Consider the following 20514-nt stretch of genomic DNA (forward strand, 5'->3'; position numbering starts at 1 on the left):
GATATAGGACATGGTTAATGTCCTGCTTTCCCAGGGTTAACTTTTGTTGGCCTCCCTTTGGATCTGGGAGGGGTATTTATACTCACTCCTGACTAGGATTCCCTGTCAGCTTTACTGTTGTTCTGGCTGTGTGTCTGACCTCCTGGTGTGTGTGTATACTGCATTGCTTGATTGCCTCCCGTGTATGACCTGGTCTGTCCGCTCACTATGTTCTTTCTCACATTTTGGTACTATTGTCTTTTCCGGTTCTGACCTCCTGGCTTGGCTATTGTTACTCCGTTACAGTTTGTCCCTATTGTATTGTCTATTGCCCGTTCTGGTTTACTGATCTATTGCTACGTCCTAACTATCCGTTCTGTCTAATCCTTTGGTACTGTCATACTATCTTGTGCTTGTGACCCCAGCCTGATCTGGTTTGTCTCTGTCTATGCCCCTTGGTATGGACTAAATTCTTGGCTTGTTCAGGACAGACCGTGGGGGGGCAATGTCCCGATTAAGGGTATATTAGAATTTCTTCAAAGGGGTATGGAGATGGGCCTAGCCACTAGCACACTTAATGTGCAAGTGTCTGATTTGGCATCCCTATAAAATTATAACCTAGCGGAAGAAAGATGGGTAGTTGGGTTCATTAAAGTATGTCATAGGCCGAGACCAATACCAGCCCCAAAGATGCCTCCTTGGGATTCAAACCTTGTTCTTGAGGCGCTGACAAAATCTCCCTTTGAGCCCTTGAATGAGTTACTAAAACTGTGATATTGTTGGCCCTAACACCAGCCTGCAGGGTCAGTGATTTACAGGCTCTTTCTATTTATTAATCACCCATCTATGCAGGTTCTCCCCTCCTTTTTTTTTTTTTTTTTTTTTTTTGTTACCCAAAAAACGCGGGGGAACGCAGGCTTCGCACTTTAGATGTTAGGAGAGCTTTGATACAGTACTTAGACACGACAAGTCAGTGGATGTCTTTTCAGGGAGTTAGGAAAGGTCTTAAGGTAACGAGGGGTACTATAGCTAGATGGATTAGGGACGCCATTAGCCTAGCGTACGACTATAGTATAATATAAAAAAAAAGGCTATTTATTGAAAAAATTCAAGTTAAGATCATCATCCCGCAGACAATTAGCGGAAACGCAGCAACGCGTTTGAAACACTACGTGTGTTCTTTGTCAGAGCTGCACATTGACATTTAGAAAAACAATTTATACATACTCAGTAAAAAAAAACACTCCCCCTCATGAATCACACGATTGGAATAACAATTGTAGTGCACCTGAACAATCAATTAAAAACATATGTGATGCAAGAAAACACAGGTTGACAAGCAAAAAAAAACCCATGAAATTGTAACAGAGAATCAATAATGAAATGATAGCTAGTATAATATACCAGTTCCTGAGAACCTGAAGGCCCTTTCCTTCAGGGCCCATGGCAACTTCCTGGGCTGAGAAGGCGGAGGTGTCGATCAACAGAATATGTAAGGCAGCAACTGTGTCTTCCCCTTCAAGCTTCTATAAACACTACCGTCTTCGGCTGTCTTCCTCTGATGACGTGTCCTTTGGGAGAAAGGTGAAGTGAACAAATCTGAACTGAGAAAAGTAAGTAAATGTGTATGCACAATGTAAGTGCATATGACCATTAACCAAAGAAAACAAAAAGCAAAAAACAAATATCCTGAACTAAAAGTAAAAAATATATACTGCAAATAATGCATAAGGGTAATAATAATAATAAGGGTATTTAGTAAACATAATTTTGATCAAAATAATGTACAAGCCATCCCGCCACGTCACGGCAACCCTTGTGGGACAGTCCCTACTCTAGTATTTAAAACCTTTTCACTTGCCAAGTGGCGTGAATGTGAATAAGGGTCGAGCGGCTGAACCACTAGTAACAGCTTAGGCCAGACTGGATGGCTTTCCCAGCTCAGAAAGAGGGCGGTCACACCCATATATGCACTGAATGCACAATGAAATGAATAAAAAACAAATCTGAACTGAGAAAAGTAAGTAAATGTGTATGCACAATGTAAGTGCATATTAACACATGACCATTAACCAAAGAAAACAAAAAGCAAAAAACAAATATCCTGAACTAAAAGTAAAAAATATATACTGCAAATAATGCATAAGGGTAATAATAATAATAAGGGTATTTAGTAAACATAATTTTGATCAAAATAATGTACAAGCCATCCCGCCACGTCACGGCAACCCTTGTGGGACAGTCCCTACTCTAGTATTTAAAACCTTTTCACTTGCCAAGTGGCGTGAATGTGAATAAGGGTCGAGCGGCTGAACCACTAGTAACAGCTTAGGCCAGACTGGATGGCTTTCCCAGCTCAGAAAGAGGGCGGTCACACCCATATATGCACTGAATGCACAATGAAATGAATAAAAAACAAATCTGAACTGAGAAAAGTAAGTTAATGTGTATGCACAATGTAAGTGCATATTAACACATGACCATTAACCAAAGAAAACAAAAAGCAAAAAACAAATATCCTGAACTAAAAGTAAAAAATATATACTGCAAATAATGCATAAGGGTAATAATAATAATAAGGGTATTTAGTAAACATAATTTTGATCAAAATAATGTACAAGCCATCCCGCCATGTCACGGCAACCCTTGTGGGACAGTCCCTACTCTAGTATTTAAAACCTTTTCACTTGCCAAGTGGCGTGAATGTGAATAAGGGTCGAGCGGCTGAACCACTAGTAACAGCTTAGGCCAGACTGGATGGCTTTCCCAGCTCAGAAAGAGGGCGGTCACACCCATATATGCACTGAATGCACAATGAAATGTGCATTCAGTGCATATATGGGTGTGACCGCCCTCTTTCTGAGCTGGGAAAGCCATCCAGTCTGGCCTAAGCTGTTACTAGTGGTTCAGCCGCTCGACCCTTATTCACATTCACGCCACTTGGCAAGTGAAAAGGTTTTAAATACTAGAGTAGGGACTGTCCCACAAGGGTTGCCGTGACATGGCGGGATGGCTTGTACATTATTTTGATCAAAATTATGTTTACTAAATACCCTTATTATTATTATTACCCTTATGCATTATTTGCAGTATATATTTTTTACTTTTAGTTCAGGATATTTGTTTTTTGCTTTTTGTTTTCTTTGGTTAATGGTCATGTGTTAATATGCACTTACATTGTGCATACACATTTACTTACTTTTCTCAGTTCAGATTTGTTTTTTATTCATTTCATTGTGCATTCAGTGCATATATGGGTGTGACCGCCCTCTTTCTGAGCTGGGAAAGCCATCCAGTCTGGCCTAAGCTGTTACTAGTGGTTCAGCCGCTCGACCCTTATTCACATTCACGCCACTTGGCAAGTGAAAAGGTTTTAAATACTAGAGTAGGGACTGTCCCACAAGGGTTGCCGTGACGTGGCGGGATGGCTTGTACATTATTTTGATCAAAATTATGTTTACTAAATACCCTTATTATTATTATTACCCTTATGCATTATTTGCAGTATATATTTTTTACTTTTAGTTCAGGATATTTGTTTTTTGCTTTGGGAGAAAGGTGTTACAAGCGGTGTTTCCTCCCTAGGGTGCTTTGATCTTTATAAATCTCTCAGGGTCATGCTCTCATGGGAGAAGGAGAAAAAATCTTTGTTACTTATCGGTAACGGGATTTTACAGAGCCCCCATGACAGCACCCTTGTATTCCCTCCCTGTTTTATCACTAGTGGTGTGCACTTTAAGGGTGTTTAAGAAAGAATGTTTATTGGTGATGGTTATGTTACTGTCTGGAGGTCTTCGCATGCTCTGAAACCCAACTGATGCGAAGGAGAGGTACCGCCCTTTTATTCAGTCGGTTTCCTGTCCTTGATGGGCAGATACCTTCTCTCAGGTGGTGCCGGTATGGGCTCTGTAAAATCCTGTTACCGGTAAGTAGCTACGATTTTTCCTAATAAGTTTTTAGTGTTTAAGCAGTTTGGCTAATCATTTTTATTTCAGGAGATCTTTTACTTACTGTAATTAGTATTCAGGGGTGCCAGTAATGCCCACCACAACTGTGCTCGTGTGTTTATTTTCTTAGTGGTGGGAGTGGTAGGTTTTAATTACAAAATATTTTGTCTTTATTTCCACCCCGAAACTACAACTGGTCAAGTAAGAATTACATATTATACATGGTGATTGGAATAACACAAGACTTTCATGACGGCGCTGCAGCCAACATATGTCAGTGTAAGAAGTGTCATCAGAGCCATGAAAAGAAGTAAAATGGATTTTTTTTAAATTTTGCTTTATTTCATCTTCTACTGTTTATAGTCTCTTACTATTTAATTTTTGCAAGGATTTTCGCTGCAAGATTTGGAGTCCCTTCCATTTGGAGTTGCACTTTCTATTCGACACGCCATCTATCAGTGTCGCCAAGAGCCTGCATCTGACTGGCCGGAAGCTGTGTGCTTACTCATTGGACGTCAGGACCTTTCCAAGCAGGCCTGTCAAGGGAACTTTCCGCAAGCCAAATCTGTGAGTACCTGCACATTTAGAGACTTGCATGAAACATTTGCAATGTAATATAGCACAGTATTTCCCAGGGACACATTCCTTTGGAAAAGTAAAATAAAAGTAATTTTGCAAAAATAAAAATATATTAAAATACCTGAAAATGTTGTGTAAAAAAATGTAATTGATTAATGTTATTATTTGCAGTGGCTTTCCCCCCCACATACGGGGTATTGGTGTACAAATTTGTGGTCTATTTTCTCCTGATATCATTGTGAAAATAAAAAAAAATGGTTCCAAAGTAAACTTCTTGTGAAAAAAGTAAAATGTCCATTTTTTCCTTCCACATTGCTTTAGTTCTCGTGAAGCACCTAAAGGGTTAATAAACTACTTGAATGTGGTTTTGTGCATTTTGAGGCGTGGAGTTGTTAGAATGGCGTCACTTTTGGGTATTTTCTGTTATATTGACCCCCCAAACTCACTTCAAATGTGAGTTGGTCCCTAAAAAATAATGGTTTTGTAAATTTTGTTGGAAAAATGACAAATCGCTGGTCATATTTTAATCCTTATTACGTCCTAACAAAAAAAATTGTTTCTAAAATTGTGCTGATGTAAATAAATAACTTTAATTGACATGTGGGAAATGTTGTTTATTAACTATTTTGTGTGACACCACACGCTGATTTAACCCCTTCATGACCCAGCGTATTTTGACATTAATCACCAGGCCATTTTTTCCAATTCTGACCAGTGTCCCTTTATGAGGTAATAACTCAGGAACGCTTCAACGCATCCTAGCGATTCTGAGATTGTGTTTTGTTGTGACATATTGGTCTTCATGTTAGTGGTAAATTTAGGTCGATTAATTTTTGCGTTTATTTGTGGAAAGAAAACGGAAATTTGGCGAACATTTTTAAAATTTTGCAATTTTCAAATTTTGAATCTTTATTTTGTTAAACCAGAGAGTTATGTGACACAAAATAGTTAATAAATAACATTTCCCACATGTCTACTTTACATAAGCAAAATTTTGGAAACAAAATTTTTTTTTTTGTCAGAAAGTTATAAGGGTTAAAGGTTGACCATCAATTTCTCATTTTTACAACAAGATTTACAAAACCATTTTTTTAGGGACCACCTCACATTTGACGTCACTTTGAGACTTTGAGGTGTCTATATGGCAGAAAATACAAAAAAGTGACACCATTCTAAAAACTGCACCCCTCAAGCTACTCAAAACTACATTCAAGAAGAAGGAAAAAACGGACATTTTAATTTTTTGAACAAAAATTTTCTTTCAGCATCAATTTTTTCATTTTCACATGGGCAACAGGATAAAATTGATTATAAAATTTGTAGGGCAATTTCTCCTGAGTACACCGATACCTCATATGTGGTCATAAACCACTGTTTGGGCGCACGACAGGGCTCAGAAGGGAAGGAGTGCCATTTGACTTTTTGAATGGAAAATATGCTGGAATATTTAGGGTTGCGTTTGGAGAGTCCCTGTGTGCCTAAACATTGGAGCTCCCCCACAAGTGACCCCATTTTGGAAACTAGACCCCCGAAGGAACTTATCTAGATGTGTAGTGAGCACTTTGAACACCTCAAAAATGATTTTTTAGCACACTATTTTTTATTTTCACACGGCTAACAGGAGAAATTGGACCACAAAAGTTGTTGTGCAATTTGTCCTGAGTACACAGATGCCCCATATGTGGGGGGGGACCGGACCACTGTTTGGGCGCATGGGAGAGCTCAGGAGGGAAGGAGTGCCATTTTGGAATGCAGACTTTGATGGAATGTTCTGCCGGTGTCATGTTGCGTTTGCAGATCCCCTGATGTGCCTAAACAGTAGAAACCCCCCACAAGTGACCCCATTTTGGAAACTAGAACCCCCAAGGAGCTTATCTAGATGTGTAGTGAGCACTTTGAGCCCCATAAGTTGTTGTCCAGTTTGTCCTGAGTACGCTAGTATCCCATATGTAGGGGTGAACCACTATTTGGGCGCACAGCAGGGCTCAGAAGGGAAGGAGAGTCATTTGACTTTTTGAATGGAAAATTAGCTCCAATCGTTAGCGGACAGCATGTCGTGTTTGGAGAGCCCCTGTGTGCCTAAACTTTGGAGCTCCCCCACAAATGACCCCATTTTGGAAACTAGACCCCCTAAGGCAGAGTTCCCCAACTCCAGTCCTCAAGGCCCACCAACAGATCATGTTTTCAGGATTTCCTTTGTAATGCACAGGTGATGCAATTATCACCTGAGCAATACAAAGGAAATCCTGAAAACATGATCTGTTGGTGGGCCTTGAGGACTGGAGTTGGAGAACCCTGCCCTAAGGAACTTATCTAGATGCATAGTGAGCACTTTGAACCCCCAGGTGCTTCACATAAGTTTATAACGCAGAGCCGTGAAAATAAAAATATTTTTTCTCCTACGCCTCATTGGGGGACACAAAGACAGTGGGTGCTATGCTGCTGGCCACTAGGAGGACAACTAAGTAAGCGAGAAAAAAAGTTCGCTCCTCCCCTGCAGTATACACCCTCTCGCTGGCTGAGATTTCTCCAGTTCTTTGCTTAGTGTAGATTAGGAGGCACTTGGGTCTGGTTTCAGACCCCACCGTTTTTATTTTTTAATTAACGGAGTGAAGGGGGCGATGGTTCCTTTCTACGGCCCGCTTTCCTCCGAACCAACAACAGGCAAGCACGCAGAGTATATCTCCCCGTACACTTTCCTGCGACGAATGGGGCTGATTCCTCTGACGATGGTTCCCTTAAGGTCGGTACTCCACGGATACGAGGGCAAGCGCAACAGGACGTAGCACAGGAGTGCATGGAGAAGGACTCAAGCAGCACTTTTTCGGATGCCCTGAATCAGCCCCAGAGCTCTCATCCCCCTACCACAGGGTGGATCAATTGAGCATACCCCTTTAAGACCTCCTCCAGCTTTGCTACATCGCCCAGAGGATGAGAGAAGACCCCGGGCAGCAACGACCTGCCTGAGCACAGGAGTGGAGGTATGGGCTCAGGCCCTGCCCCCCGGGAGAAGCGCTGACTTAACGTCATCGCGTCCCCCCCGCTCTTGGCGCTCGGGTAGGCCAAAAATCTAGTTCCCGGCTTTTCCGGCCTGCTAGGCCGCAATTTGAATGGCGCCGCCCACTAGCACCGCCCTCTCTCTGCCCCCAGCGCCTACCGCGGGTAGGCCAAAAATTTAGTCCCTGACTTTTCCAGCCTACTAGGCCGCAATTTGATTAGCGCCACCCGTGCTAACGTCGCCGCCACCTCCTCTAGGCGCCTCTCATTACTTACGAGACGCGCAATTCTATTCTCGGGGGCCATGTCTTCAGCTGCCGTTAACCCTTTCATGAGCGCTATGCTTGCTCTGGACAGCTGGATACCGGGTGACACCACAAGGCCACCGTTTTTCCCTCCCTGGGGACCCAGCACAGGACCGGGTAAGCTGCATCTGCCCTCAGATTAAAGCTTAACCCCTTCACGGCACATTCCCTGCAGCTGCAGTCACTCTGCCGTTAACCCTTTCAGGAGTGCTTCGCCTCAATCTAAGGAGGCTAAACGGGCTGTTAAAAAGCACACTGCGTTTTTTTTACCATGTGTACCACTTGCAAGTCTGCCTTACCCAATGCACAGACTAATCTGTTATGCACGGACTGTGCTCTGACCTGCGTTCCAATGTCCCTCACCGCCGCTGCTGACGGGCCTTTAGTAACCCGGAGTGGGCTGCATCCCTGTCATGGTTGGTTGAGTCTCTGACCCAGGCAGAAAGCGTCCTTACCTCCCGAGGAGGACACTGGCATCGGCTGGGAGCTGTCCCCCAGCAAGGGCCATACTCGTCCAAGGGACGGTCAACGCCGCAGCATCGGCGACTCCTGTCTCTCGCTCGCCCTCTCCTGAGGTTCACAGCGAGCACGGCTCTGAATTCGAATCTGACACGTCAGCCCCTCAGAATCCCCCAACTGATCAAGAGTCACTTGATTCTCTTATAGAATCAGTCAACAGGATTCTGAGGTTGGATCTGAGGAAAATATTCCAGCTCCAGCACACCCTAGCTCATTTAAGGAAACCTAGCGTGTGCGCACGTTATTTACCAGCCGTCCAGTAACATAGGGATCTGACACGAGCGGTTCACAGGGCAAAAGTCTACTCAAGCTAAATACCCTTTTCATCCAGACCTAATGTAGGATTGGTTACAGTCCCCTCCGGTGGACCCTCCTGTATCGCGTCTTCTAAAACGCTCCTATCTGTTTCTGAGGGATCCTCAGTTAGAAACACCTCCGATTGTCAAATTGGCTACCTTGCCCGTTCAGTCTTTTGAAGCTTCAAGAGCAGCGTTTTATTCCATCTTTCGCGGCAATTTGGGTCACTAAGGCAGTGGCCGCTTGAGCAGCAGTCTTGATTACTTCCTCCCAAGGCACCAATCTTCCTCCGGAGGCAACCACTGTCGCCAGGCAGATAATTCACGCAGCTGACTTTGTAGTGGACGCTTCTTTTGATGCTGCCAATTGTGCGGCTCAAACTGCCGCTAATGTGATCTCCATTAGAAGCGCCCTATGGTTCCACGGCTGGCGGGCGGATGCCACATCTAAAAGATTGTTGTCTTCTCTCCTCTTTCAAACGGGTTGTTGTTTTGGAGAGAAACTGGACCAACTCATTTCCGATACTACCGGGGGAAAAAAGTAAATTCCTTCCTCAACAATAGGGGCTGTTCGGCCGATTCGCAACCAACAGCCGACGAGTTTTTGATTTTCTCGCAACAATTCAGGTTGGTCCGTCTCTACCGTCTTTTCCAGATCAGGTCGGTCCCCGCGCGGCGACATCAAGGACGCTTACCTTCACATTCCGATCTCCCTGAACCATCGGATCCCCCTGTCCCTGCGGGTCAGGCAATCCCTCAGGTGGTGGACACTGAGGTCCTCCTTGAATCAATGGAGGTCTTTTCTCCCAGTAAGATGGTTGGTAGTAACCACCGACGCAAGTCTCCCCGGCTGGGGAGCGGTCTTTGGTCGCCACACCGTCATTGGTCAACCCGAGAGTCAGTCTCCCCTTCAGCATTTTGGAGATGCAAGTGACCAGATTAGCTCTACGGAGTTTCCACCGTTTCCTCGCAGATCACATCAGGATCCAATCCAACAATGCCACGGCTGTAGCGTATATCAACCGCCAGGGAGGTACCCGGAGCAGGATGGCCGTGCACGAAGCGAGTCACATCCTCCATTGGGCCGAGCGTAGAAAATTGGGTGGCAGATTTTCTCAGTCACCAAGGCATTGCCTCAGGGAAGTGGTCTCTTCATCCGGAAGTCTTTCAACAGATTTGTCATTGTTGGGGGACTCCGGATGTGTATCTCATGGCCTCAAGACTAAACAACAAGGTTCCTCTGTTAATTGCCCGATCGCGTGATCAATGCGCCATTTGAGTGGGCGCCCTAGTTCTGCCATGGCAACGGTTCCGGCTCCCGTACATCCTCCCTCTTCCCTTGCTTCCGAGGGTCATCAAGAAGATCAGAGCGGAGGGAGTACCATTGATACTTGTCGCACCAGATTGGCCGCACCGAGCATGGTATGCAGAACTAATGCAACTAGTTGCCGACATCCCCTGGCGACTTCCAGATTGCATGGATCTACACTCGTAGGGCCCGACTTACCACCAGAACTCCGCGGCCCTGTCTTGGACGGCATGGCCGTTGAATCCTGGATTTTAGCCAGGGCTGTGGAGTCGGTAAGCCAAACCTGCGATTCCGACTCCTCAATTTCCCTGACTCCGACTCCAACATATATTGCTTATATTTAAGTGAAAAATTTATTGTAGTACAATGTGAACATCAGACATTTAATCATTTTTATGATACAATAATCAAGACATTTAGATAGAACATAATATATATTTATTGGAATACAACTTTAGAACACAAGAAACTGTAATAAATTGTAAATATGTAATACACTATGTAATATCTATTTATATATATATAAACACTATGTAATAAACTATGTAAGTGGCAAAAAACAGTTTTCAACAAAAACATACCAAATAACATTTGTGCAGTTTATGAATTTGTTCTAAGAAATAGAATTGCCTCCATCAGATCCTCCTTCACAGATGACCTAAAATCTGACCTAATAATTTTAAGGACAGAGAACAACCTCTCTACACTAACTTGGGTTGGAGGCAAAGCCGTAACCACATGGGCAACATCTCTAACAATTTCCAAGTATAAAGGAATTGCCTCATGAACAGTCAGTTTTGATGAACGGTTGAATTTTTCTTTGAGAACAAGTGAAATTTTTTGCTGAAATATGGTCAATCTGCTTGCTATAGGAGACGGAGTGAAATCTTTTTCCTTGCAGCAATGCTTTGCCTGCTCCATATCATCCAAATACTTGTCAAAGTCAAACTCCTCATCTGATGAGGATGAAGATATGGCAGCAGTAGCACTGTCAGGACCCAAGTCCTCTTGCGCCTGGCAGTCCTCATGTAGGCCACTCATCCTAACTGCTACCTCAGTCAGAGTTTCTTTTCCTTTAGTAAGCTGTTGATCATCAAGCAATATACGATGACTTGGGTCCACATAAACAGCTGCCAGAAAAAATTTATTTTCCAATAGCTGTGTCTCTCCGTTTCATTGAAGCAGAAATGCCATCTGCGATTAAATCTCCTCTTTGGGACAGGCAAAATAGCAAGTTCTTCCACTCCCTTATGAAAATGCCAGGAGTTAAATCCTCAGCTTGTAATTTTTTAGTCACGGTAAATAGGTGATTAAGCAATTCCTTCAATTCAGCCACCTGTGTCTATTGACCTTCATTTAGGGTTACCTGAGGTTTCGCCATATCTATAAGAAATGATTTTAGCCAGGATCAAAACTAGGGGGGGGACAGAACCTCATACTGTTCCGCAGAATCTCATACTGCACACCTCAGCTGCTGCAGAACCTTATACTGCACACCCCTACACTTGAAAATAAAGCCTGCACCTTAAGATGTGGTGAATGCAGTCTATTTATTCCAACTATCAATTGATGTTGATGTGTTACTGAAGATGAACAATGCCTGTCCTGGGCGTCCTTTTGGGCAGCTATGAGGTGTACCTGACTGTTGCTAAAAAAAAAAAAAAAAAAAAAAAGAGTATTTAGTCTGTGTGCTACCCGGCTTTCATTCTTTTTGGTACAGATAAGCTATGGATAGACAGATATGGATAAATAGATGGATAGAGCAGATTTCTAATCTGCTTTTGCTATTGAAAACATTATGAGCTGAAAAACCTTTCAGGTGGTGCGTTTTTTTAAAAAGCTGATCTGCTGTTGCAGCTGAAAAACGTATCCTCAAAAAACGCAGCAAAAACGCTGTGTGTGAATGTAGCCTTAGATCAGGAATAGGACAGCCATTTATAGGACATTTCATAACTTTCCCAAATTCCTATGAAAAAATATTCAGCACATTCTGCATTGAACTACTGTACCCAATTTATTATATATTTTAGGAGTCTGAGTCGGACCCTTTTTACCAACTCCGACTCCACCAAAATGGACTCTGACTCCACAGCCCTGATTTTAGCACAGGCTGGGTTCTCTCACGACGTGATTTCCACCATGATTAGTGCTAGGAAGCCTGTGTCCATGTGCATCTATCACCGCACCTGGAAAACCTTCTTTTCGTGGTGCAAGGATCATGGTCGATCACCTCTTGTGTTTTTCCATTCCGGCCAAATTGGAATTCCTTCAATCTGGCTTAAAATCGGGCCTCGCGCTTAGCTCGCTCAAGGGACAAATTTCGGCCTTGTCAGTGCTTTTCCGACGCAAAATTGCCACCAAACTTCAGGTTAAGACGTTCATTCAGAGAAGTTTCCCATGTGGTGCCTCCTTATAGAAGGCCTTTGGAATCATGGGCCGTTAACCTGGTTCTCGGGGCCTTACAGGAGCCTCCTTTCGAACCGCCGCAGGACGTGTCACTGTCCGTCCTCTCTTGGAAGGTGGTTTTTCTAGTGGCAATTATGTCAATCAGACGAGTTTTGGAATTGGCAGCTCTGTCCTGCCGTTCTCCGTTCCTGAATTTTTCATCAGGAAAAGGTAGTTCTCAGGACGTCCCCGTCCTTCCTGCCCAAGGTTATCTCCTCTTCCATCTCAACGAGGAAATTGTTTTGCCTTTCGTTTTGTCCGACGCCAGTCCATCGCATTGAGAAGGCCCTCCACACCCTGGATGTGGAATAGGTGCTGAGACGGTACATCTCGCGGACGGCTCCCTTCCACAAGTCAAGATGCCCTGTTCATGCTTCCAGAGGGGAATAGGAAGGGTCTAGCCGTGTCAAAGCAACGCTAGCCAGGTGGATTCCCCTGGCGATTCAGTAGTTCTACTGTATCAGGAACACGCCTGTCCCAGTCTGCAAGGCTGCAACTTGGTCCATTCTGCATACTTTTTACAAAATATTCCAATTTCATTCTTGGGCCTGTCCGCAAGGCTGCGACTTGATCCAGCCTGCATACCTTTACAAACATTGCCTAATCCAGTCTCAGGCCTCTGCGGATGCAGCCTGCACTCGGCAGTACCTCACGGTTAACTCAGTGGTACATGGGGTATTATCAGATATATGCTCCCCACCCAGGGACTGCTTTAGGACGTCCCATGGTCTCTGTGTCCCCCAATGAGGCGTAGGAGAAATAGGGATTTTTGTGTACTCACCGTAAAATCCTTTTCTTCAAGCCATTCATTGGGGGACACAGCACCCACCCTGTTTAGCCTGCTGGCTCACTGTAGCATTCTTAGGCTTTGACTTTGTTATGGTTATTATTGACTGTTTATGCTCCTACTGCTTTTTTCACCGAACTGGAGAAATCTCAGCCAGCGAGAGGGTGTATACTGCATGGGAGGAGCTAACTTTTTTTCCGGTATACTTAGTGTCCTCCTAGTGGCCAGCAGCATAACACCCACTGTCTGTGTCCCCCAATGATTGGCTCGGAGAAAAGGATTTTACGGTGAGTACACAAAAATCCCTATTTTTTTCCTCAAAGAATGATTTTTTTTTAGCCTATTTTTTATTTTCACAATGGTAACAGGAGAAATTGGACCCCCAAAGTTGTGCAATTTTTCCTGAGTATGCTGATACCCCATATATGGGGGTAAACCACTGTTTGGACACACGTCGGGGCTCGGAATGAAGGGAGCACTGTTTGACTTTTTGAACTCAAAATTGGCTGCTTGGTGGTGCCATGTTGCGTTTGGAAACCCCGTGATGTGCCTAAACAGTGGAAACCCCTCAATTCTAACTCCAACCCTAACCCCAACACCCCTCTAACCCTAATCCCAACCCTAATCATAACCCTAACCCCAACACACCCCTAATCCCAACCCTAACCACAAGCCTAACCCTAATCCCAACCCCAACTCACCCCTAACCCTAATTCCAACCCTAACCCTAATTCCAACCCTAATGGAAAAATAAAAATATTTTCTTTTTTATTTGTCCCTATCTATGGGGGAGATAAACGGGGGGTTTATTTACTTTTTTTATTTTTTATTTTGATCACTGTGAGAGTTTATCACAATGATCAAAATAAATGAATGGATCTGCAGCCGGCAGATTCCAGCTGGAGCACTGCGCATGCGCCCACCATTTTCCAATATGGCGGCGCCCATGATCCAAGACGGCGGGACACCGGGATAGCCAGAGGGATGTCTGAGGCACCGTGGAGGGTGAGGGGGGGATCGGAAGGGGAGGGGGAGAGCAGATTATGACGGCGGCTGTCGATCTATGCCGTTAGTCGGTGGCGGCAGCCGATCGGCGCTGTCAGTTGGTGGGGGGTTCTGATCGGTGTCTCCAGCCATGGTTAAAAGTAAAACAGCCAATCAGCGATTGTAGGCACGTGGGTGCTAAGCCACGCCCCCTGGGATTAACTATAAAGGGTCCTCTGTGTGCGGGTCGGGTGACCTTTAAGTGACCCCGGTCACCGAACCCGCAGGGGGGCTATTAATTCATGACGCCACTTAGGCGTCTTGGATCGTATTGGCACGACTTTTCATGATGCCTATGTGAAAGGTCGGGAAGGGGTTAAGGGTACAAAAATTAAAAGTTTGAAAATTGCAGAATTTTCAAAATTTTTTGCCAAATTTCCATTTTTTTTCATAAATGAAAGTTATATAGAAGAAATTACCACTAACATGAAGTATAATATGTCACAAAAAACAATCTCCATATCAGTGGGATGCGTTGAATTGTTCTAAAGCTATAACTTCATAAAGTGACAGTGGTCAGAATTGTAAAAATTGGCTTGGTTATTAAGTACCAAATTGGATCTGTCACTACGGGGGTTAACAAATTTTGTAAATTTTTAAACTTCTAATTTTTGTGCTCTTAAATCAGTTATGTCACACAATAGTTCATAAATAACATTTCCCACATGTCTATTTTACACTAACACAACTTGAAAACAGTTTTCTTGTTAGGAAGTTATAAGGGTTAAAAGTTGACCAGCGATTTCTCATTTTTCCAACAATTTACAAAACCATTTTTCTCCATCGCTTCATTGGGGGACACAGAAACCATGGGTGTATGCTGCTGCCACTAGGAGGCTGACACTATGTACAAAAAAAGGTTAGCTCCTCCTCCGCAGTATACACCCCACCGACCGGCACTAATTTCCTCAGTTTAGATTAGTGTCAGTAGGAGGTGGACACGGGTCTTTCATTAGACCCTTATCTACCTCAGTGTGCGTCGTTTCTTTGCAGGTTCCAGAGGGATACGGAGTGAACAGTCACATCCGTACTCCCACAAAGAGACTGAGTACGGCGTGTACTGCCACCCCGTATCCTCATACCTCTACACGTCAGGACCAAGAGCCCGAGCACGGATGCGTGTCAGGCGATCCAGCTGGTCCTCGCCCCCCGTCTCCCACCCACTCGCCCACCAGAGCCTGTCAGTCTGGAAGAGGCACGGACCTTCTTCTATCAAAGAGACAGGATCATGATAAGGCAAGGTCCGATCTGCCACCCCAATTCTCTGCCGCTCAATTTAACGGCGTGGCTGTTGAAACTGCGGTTCTGAGGCGGTCAGGTTTTTCAGATCGGGGTATTCACACCATGATCCGGGCTAAAAAACCATCGTCTTCCAGAGTTTATTATCGTACGTGGAAGGCCTATTTCACTTGGTGCGAGGCCGATGACGTTCCGCCCATGTCCTTTTCTCTTCCTTCTATTCTGGTGTTCCTCCAGGCAGGCCTAGATGCTGGCCTTGCCCTCTGTTCTTTGAAGGGTCACGTTTCGGCGCTCTCCATTCTTTTTCAGAGGACGTTGGCCTCCCGTCCGCAGGTCAAAACCTTTCTTCAAGGAGTGGCTCATACGGCACCTCCGTACCGCACTCCTGTGGATCCATGGGATCTCAATCTGGTTCTGGAGGATCTTCAACAGTCTCCCTTTGAACCTCTCAGGGAAGTCTCCCTGTCCCTTCTCTCCTGGAAAGTGGCATTTCTGGTGGCCATCGCCTCCATCCGGCGCGTGTCGGAAATGGCGGCCCTTTCTTGTCGCCCCCCCCTTTCCTGGTGCTCCATCAGGACAAGGTGGTCCTGCGCCCCCCGCCTTCCTTCCTAAGGTGGTGTCCACTTTCCACCTAAATGAGGACATTGTTCTCCCATCCTTTTGTCCGTGTCCAATCCACCCTCTGGAGCGCTCCTTGAACAAGTTAGACCTGGTCAGGGCCATGAAGGTCTACTTGGCTAGGACGTCTCCCTTGCGGGGAAGACAGACTCTCTTTTCATCATTCCAGATGGTGCGCGGAAATGTCAGCCGGCCTCCAAGGCTACCATTGCTCGCTGGATCAGATCAGCAATTTTGGAAGCCTACCGGGTCAAGCATCGAGTGCCCCCTCCTGGAATTAGAGCTCACTCTACCCGGGCAGTGGATGCCTCCTGGGCGGTGCACAACAGAGCGCAGCAGCTCTGCAGAGCGGCAACCTGGTCTTCGATCCACACGTTTGCCAAATTTTACAAGGTCCACACCTACGCTTCGGCGGACGCCAGCCTAGGCAGTAGGATCTTGCAGGCGGCGGTGGTGAGTCCAATTAAACCAAAAAACTATTCCACATAGTCAGGTGGAAGAGCCTCTAGACCAATTAATTATACCAAGAAAAACCAAAACAATTCAGAAAAAATGTCAAAAAAAGTATTAACTGAGCATGCTCACATGTTAGTCATATATATTAATATGGTTAAATGCTCAGAATGTAATCGTAAACATCAAAGAAATAGAAGCTCAAAATGATTTCAAGAATAATACAAAATTTATTTAAGCATAAACAATGTGACAAAAAGAGTGTCTGGGTATGCACACATAAAGGTAGGAGAAGGGAAAAAGGGGAGAGAGATTTTGTCCGGAGTCAAGTGATAAAGATAAGCATGTTCACAATAATCATTTATACATTATGTGACCCAATAGATTGTAAACACACCCCAGACAAAAAAAAAAAAAAAAGGAGGGGGGGGGGGGGGGCGAAAGCACTCGTCTGAATCTACCAAACAGGACACCGTGATTAGATCAATAATAAAAATACCAGTCTGATATAAGTAAGGGCCTGTCAGGGTTAAATTAACCGAGTCGGAGTGGGATATATAATGGCTAAGTTCTACTCTACACTATTCAGAACTAAGTACTGGCATGAATATCGCACCCATTACAAATAGAGTGCATTACCTTCAGACATGGTGCGGTGTGACCGTGGAGCAGGGAACAGACGGCGCTTCCGAAGGCGGTGGTGAGTCCGCTGACCTGATGGCAGTTTGTTTCCCACCCCAGGGACTGTTTTGGGACGTCCCATGGTTTCTGTGTCCCCCAATGAAGCGATGGAGAAAACAGGATTGTTGGTTGCTTACCGTAAAATCTGTTTCTCGGAGCCTTCATTGGGGTACACAGCACCCTCCCATATTCTGCAACTCCTGTTCTTATGTTTGTTTGATTACAGTTGAGTTGTCCTGTTTTCATTCTGCTTTGTTACTTCTCCTACTGCTTTCTCACTAACTGAGGAAATTAGTGCCGGTCGGTGGGGTGTATACTGCGGAGGAGGAGCTAACCTTTTTCTGTACATAGTGTCAGCCTCCTAGTGGCAGCAGCATACACCCATGGTTTCTGTCCCCCAATGAAGGCTCCGAGAAACAGATTTTACGGTAAGCAACCAAAAATCCTGTTTTTTTTTTTTTAGCTACCATATCACATTTGAAGTGACTTTGAGGGGTCTATTTGACTGAAAGTACCCAAAAGTGACACCATTCTAAAAACTACACCCCTCAAGGTGTTCAAAACCACATTCAAGAAGTTTATTAACCCTTCAGTTGCTTCATGAGAACCAATAATAATAATAATTTTTATTTATATAGCGCCAACATATTCCGCAGCACTTTACAATTAAGCGGGGACATGTACAGACAATAAATTCAATACAAGTTAAGACAATTCAAACAGTGACATTAGGAGTGAGGTCCCTGCTTGCAAGCTTACAATCTACAAGGAAATGGGGGGACACAGTAGGTGAGAAATGCTTGTTAATTCAGGTCTGGCAATTATAATAGGGATTTTCATATAAAGCTGCATGATCTGGTCATCAGCCCGTGTGTTTTAAGTGCAATAGACAAGTATCAAGTGCAGTTATCATGTGCATGAAGGGTGTGGAGACAGATGAATAGTAGGGTGCAGATTCAGAATAATATTTGGAAGGAGGGAACAGGGCAAAGTTAGCTTGCTGAGTAGTTGATGTGGTAGGCTTGTTTGAAGAGATGGGTTTTCAAAGCGCGCTTGAATAGGTCAGGGCTAGGTATCAGTCTGATCGTCTTGGGAAGTGCATTCCAGAGAGATGGAGCAGCACGAGAGAAGTCTTGGAGACGGAGGTGCGAGGTTCGGATTACGGGGGATGTTAGTCTTAGGTCATTTGTAGAACGGAGGGCACGTGTAGGGCGATAGACAGAGATGAGAGAGGAGATATAAGGCAGTGCAGAACAGTGGAGAGCTTTGTGGGTGAGAGAGATGAGTTTATACTGGACCCTGTAGCGAATAGGTAGCCAGTGTAATGACTGGCACAAGATGGAGGCATCGGTGAAGCGGCTGGACAGAAATATGACCCTGGCTGCCGCATTCAAGATGGATTGGAGAGGAGAAAGTTTGGTAAGAGGGAGACCGATCAGAAGAGAGTTGCAGTAGTCCAGACGAGAATGAATAAGAGCGACAGTAAGAGTCTTAGCAGTTTCAAAGGTGAGAAAAGTTCACAAAAAATTTACTTTAGGCCCAAACTTTTATTTTCAGAAGGGCAGCAGAAGAAAATGGACACCATAATTTGTTATGCAATTTCTCCTGAGATTGCTGATACCCCATACATGGGGAAATTTGCTGTTTGGGTGCACAGCAGAGCTTGGAAGGGAAGGAGCGCCATTTGACTTTTTGAATGCAAAATTGACTGAAATCGAGAAGGCACCATGCCGCCTTTGGAGAGTTCCTGATGTGCCTAAGCAGTGGAAAGCCCCCCCACAATTGACCCACATTTTGGAAACCACACCCCTCAAGGATTTTATCCAGGGGTATAGTGAGCATTTTGAACCCACAGGTACGACAAAGAATTTGATAACATTAAGTTGTCATATTGAATATGTCGTCATTAGTGTTGAGCGCAAGTGTTCGCTACTACAGTTTGCGTCGGGTGCTTGAGTCTGGACCGAATATCGTGGGCGCTCAAGTCACATGCTCGCGGCCCCGCATGTTTAACGGCTGATGGACACCCCAAAATAACATGCGGGGATCTGCAATACTCCATGCATACCCGATGCAAACTCGAGTAGTGAGCACTTGCGTTCAACACTAGCTTTTATATGTTGTCATCATTTTTTTATCTTTACTTTTGAGAACCCCCCAATTGGAACTCTAACCCCAATCCTCACTGCAAAGAATAAAAAAAGTGTGTATATATATATATATATATATATATATATATATATATATATATATATATATATTTTTTTTTTTTTGTAACTAAGGAGGTGACAAAGAGGGATTTGATTTACAGTTTTTTATTTTTTTTTTTTTATTTTGATCACTATCCTATCACAGTAATCAAAAGGAACCTATAGGAATCTATAGGAAAAATTCCCTAGTGTTGGGTACCTGCTTGCGCCAATTTTTTTCCCAGGAAGATAACACGGAAGGCCCGGGTGACAGAGCAGGAGGGTCTGGGGATCGCAGGACCCCATTTCTCTTTGCTAAGCTAAATCATATCATATATTAGGAGAGAGAAATTAATTTTATATCAGACTTTTTTTTTTTTTTGTGTGATCGCGGCTATTCACCGAGTAACGTGTTGGGATCATAAAAATCAACTGATCATTTTCTACAGGGTCTCAGCAACCCCCTATAATCGAGACACCAGAGATTTTCCAAAGCTGGGGGGGTGCTATACCCTTATTTCTTGGTGCCGTTAAAAACGGCGCTTAGGAATAAGGCCCCTTAACTGCTCCGTTAGAAGGCGTATCGACAGTTGTTAATGGGTTAACACAACTTTTATGCTTAAAGTTGTCATATCCACCCTGTTTGATCCAGTCTGTCCCTATTGCCTTTCAAATAACATACAGATCATACTATGGACACTAATAACACAAAATATTATGAATGACTGCGTTTCTTTTTGTTTTATTTAGCGGACTATTAGTTATTTCCTCTATCTCCATATACTAGTCTCCCTAAATATTCACATTTTGATGTCTGTTCTCAAATCCTTTTCAACAGTATAAATCCTTCCCAATTTCCTCAGAATCACGATCAATAACTATAATTTAGTGATGATTATTTTATTGCACTTTTCCCAAAAATAGTTATCAAACCACTTGGTAAGTGTTGGTTCAGATGTTGTTCTCTTAGTTATATATCATATTTATATACTAAGGTATTATTCCTACTTCAACTGGGCTATTGCCCTTATAAATAATTGTATTATACTCTCTAGTTGATTTCAGACCAGCACTATCATAAAGTAGCTGTGCACAGACGTGATCTGGTTTCTTTACAATTGCTCACC

At 44.0% G+C, this 20514-nt stretch overlaps 1 protein-coding gene across 2 annotated transcripts in view; it reads left to right on the plus strand.

Annotated features, from left to right (window-relative positions):
• LOC141049051 (anaphase-promoting complex subunit 1-like) overlaps window positions 1–20514 on the plus strand; it is a 272962-nt gene that overhangs the window by 145988 nt on the left and 106460 nt on the right. For both annotated transcript variants that reach the window (XM_073545167.1, XM_073545166.1), the window contains exon 24: window positions 4315–4493. In XM_073545167.1, the coding sequence (XP_073401268.1) occupies window positions 4315–4493 (179 nt within the window). The remainder of the gene's footprint in view (window positions 1–4314; window positions 4494–20514) is intronic.

This window comes from Dendrobates tinctorius, unplaced genomic scaffold (genome assembly GCF_039654945.1).
Source record: "Dendrobates tinctorius isolate UK_male_01 unplaced genomic scaffold, ASM3965494v1 ptg000140l, whole genome shotgun sequence".
NCBI lineage: Eukaryota > Metazoa > Chordata > Amphibia > Anura > Dendrobatidae > Dendrobates > Dendrobates tinctorius.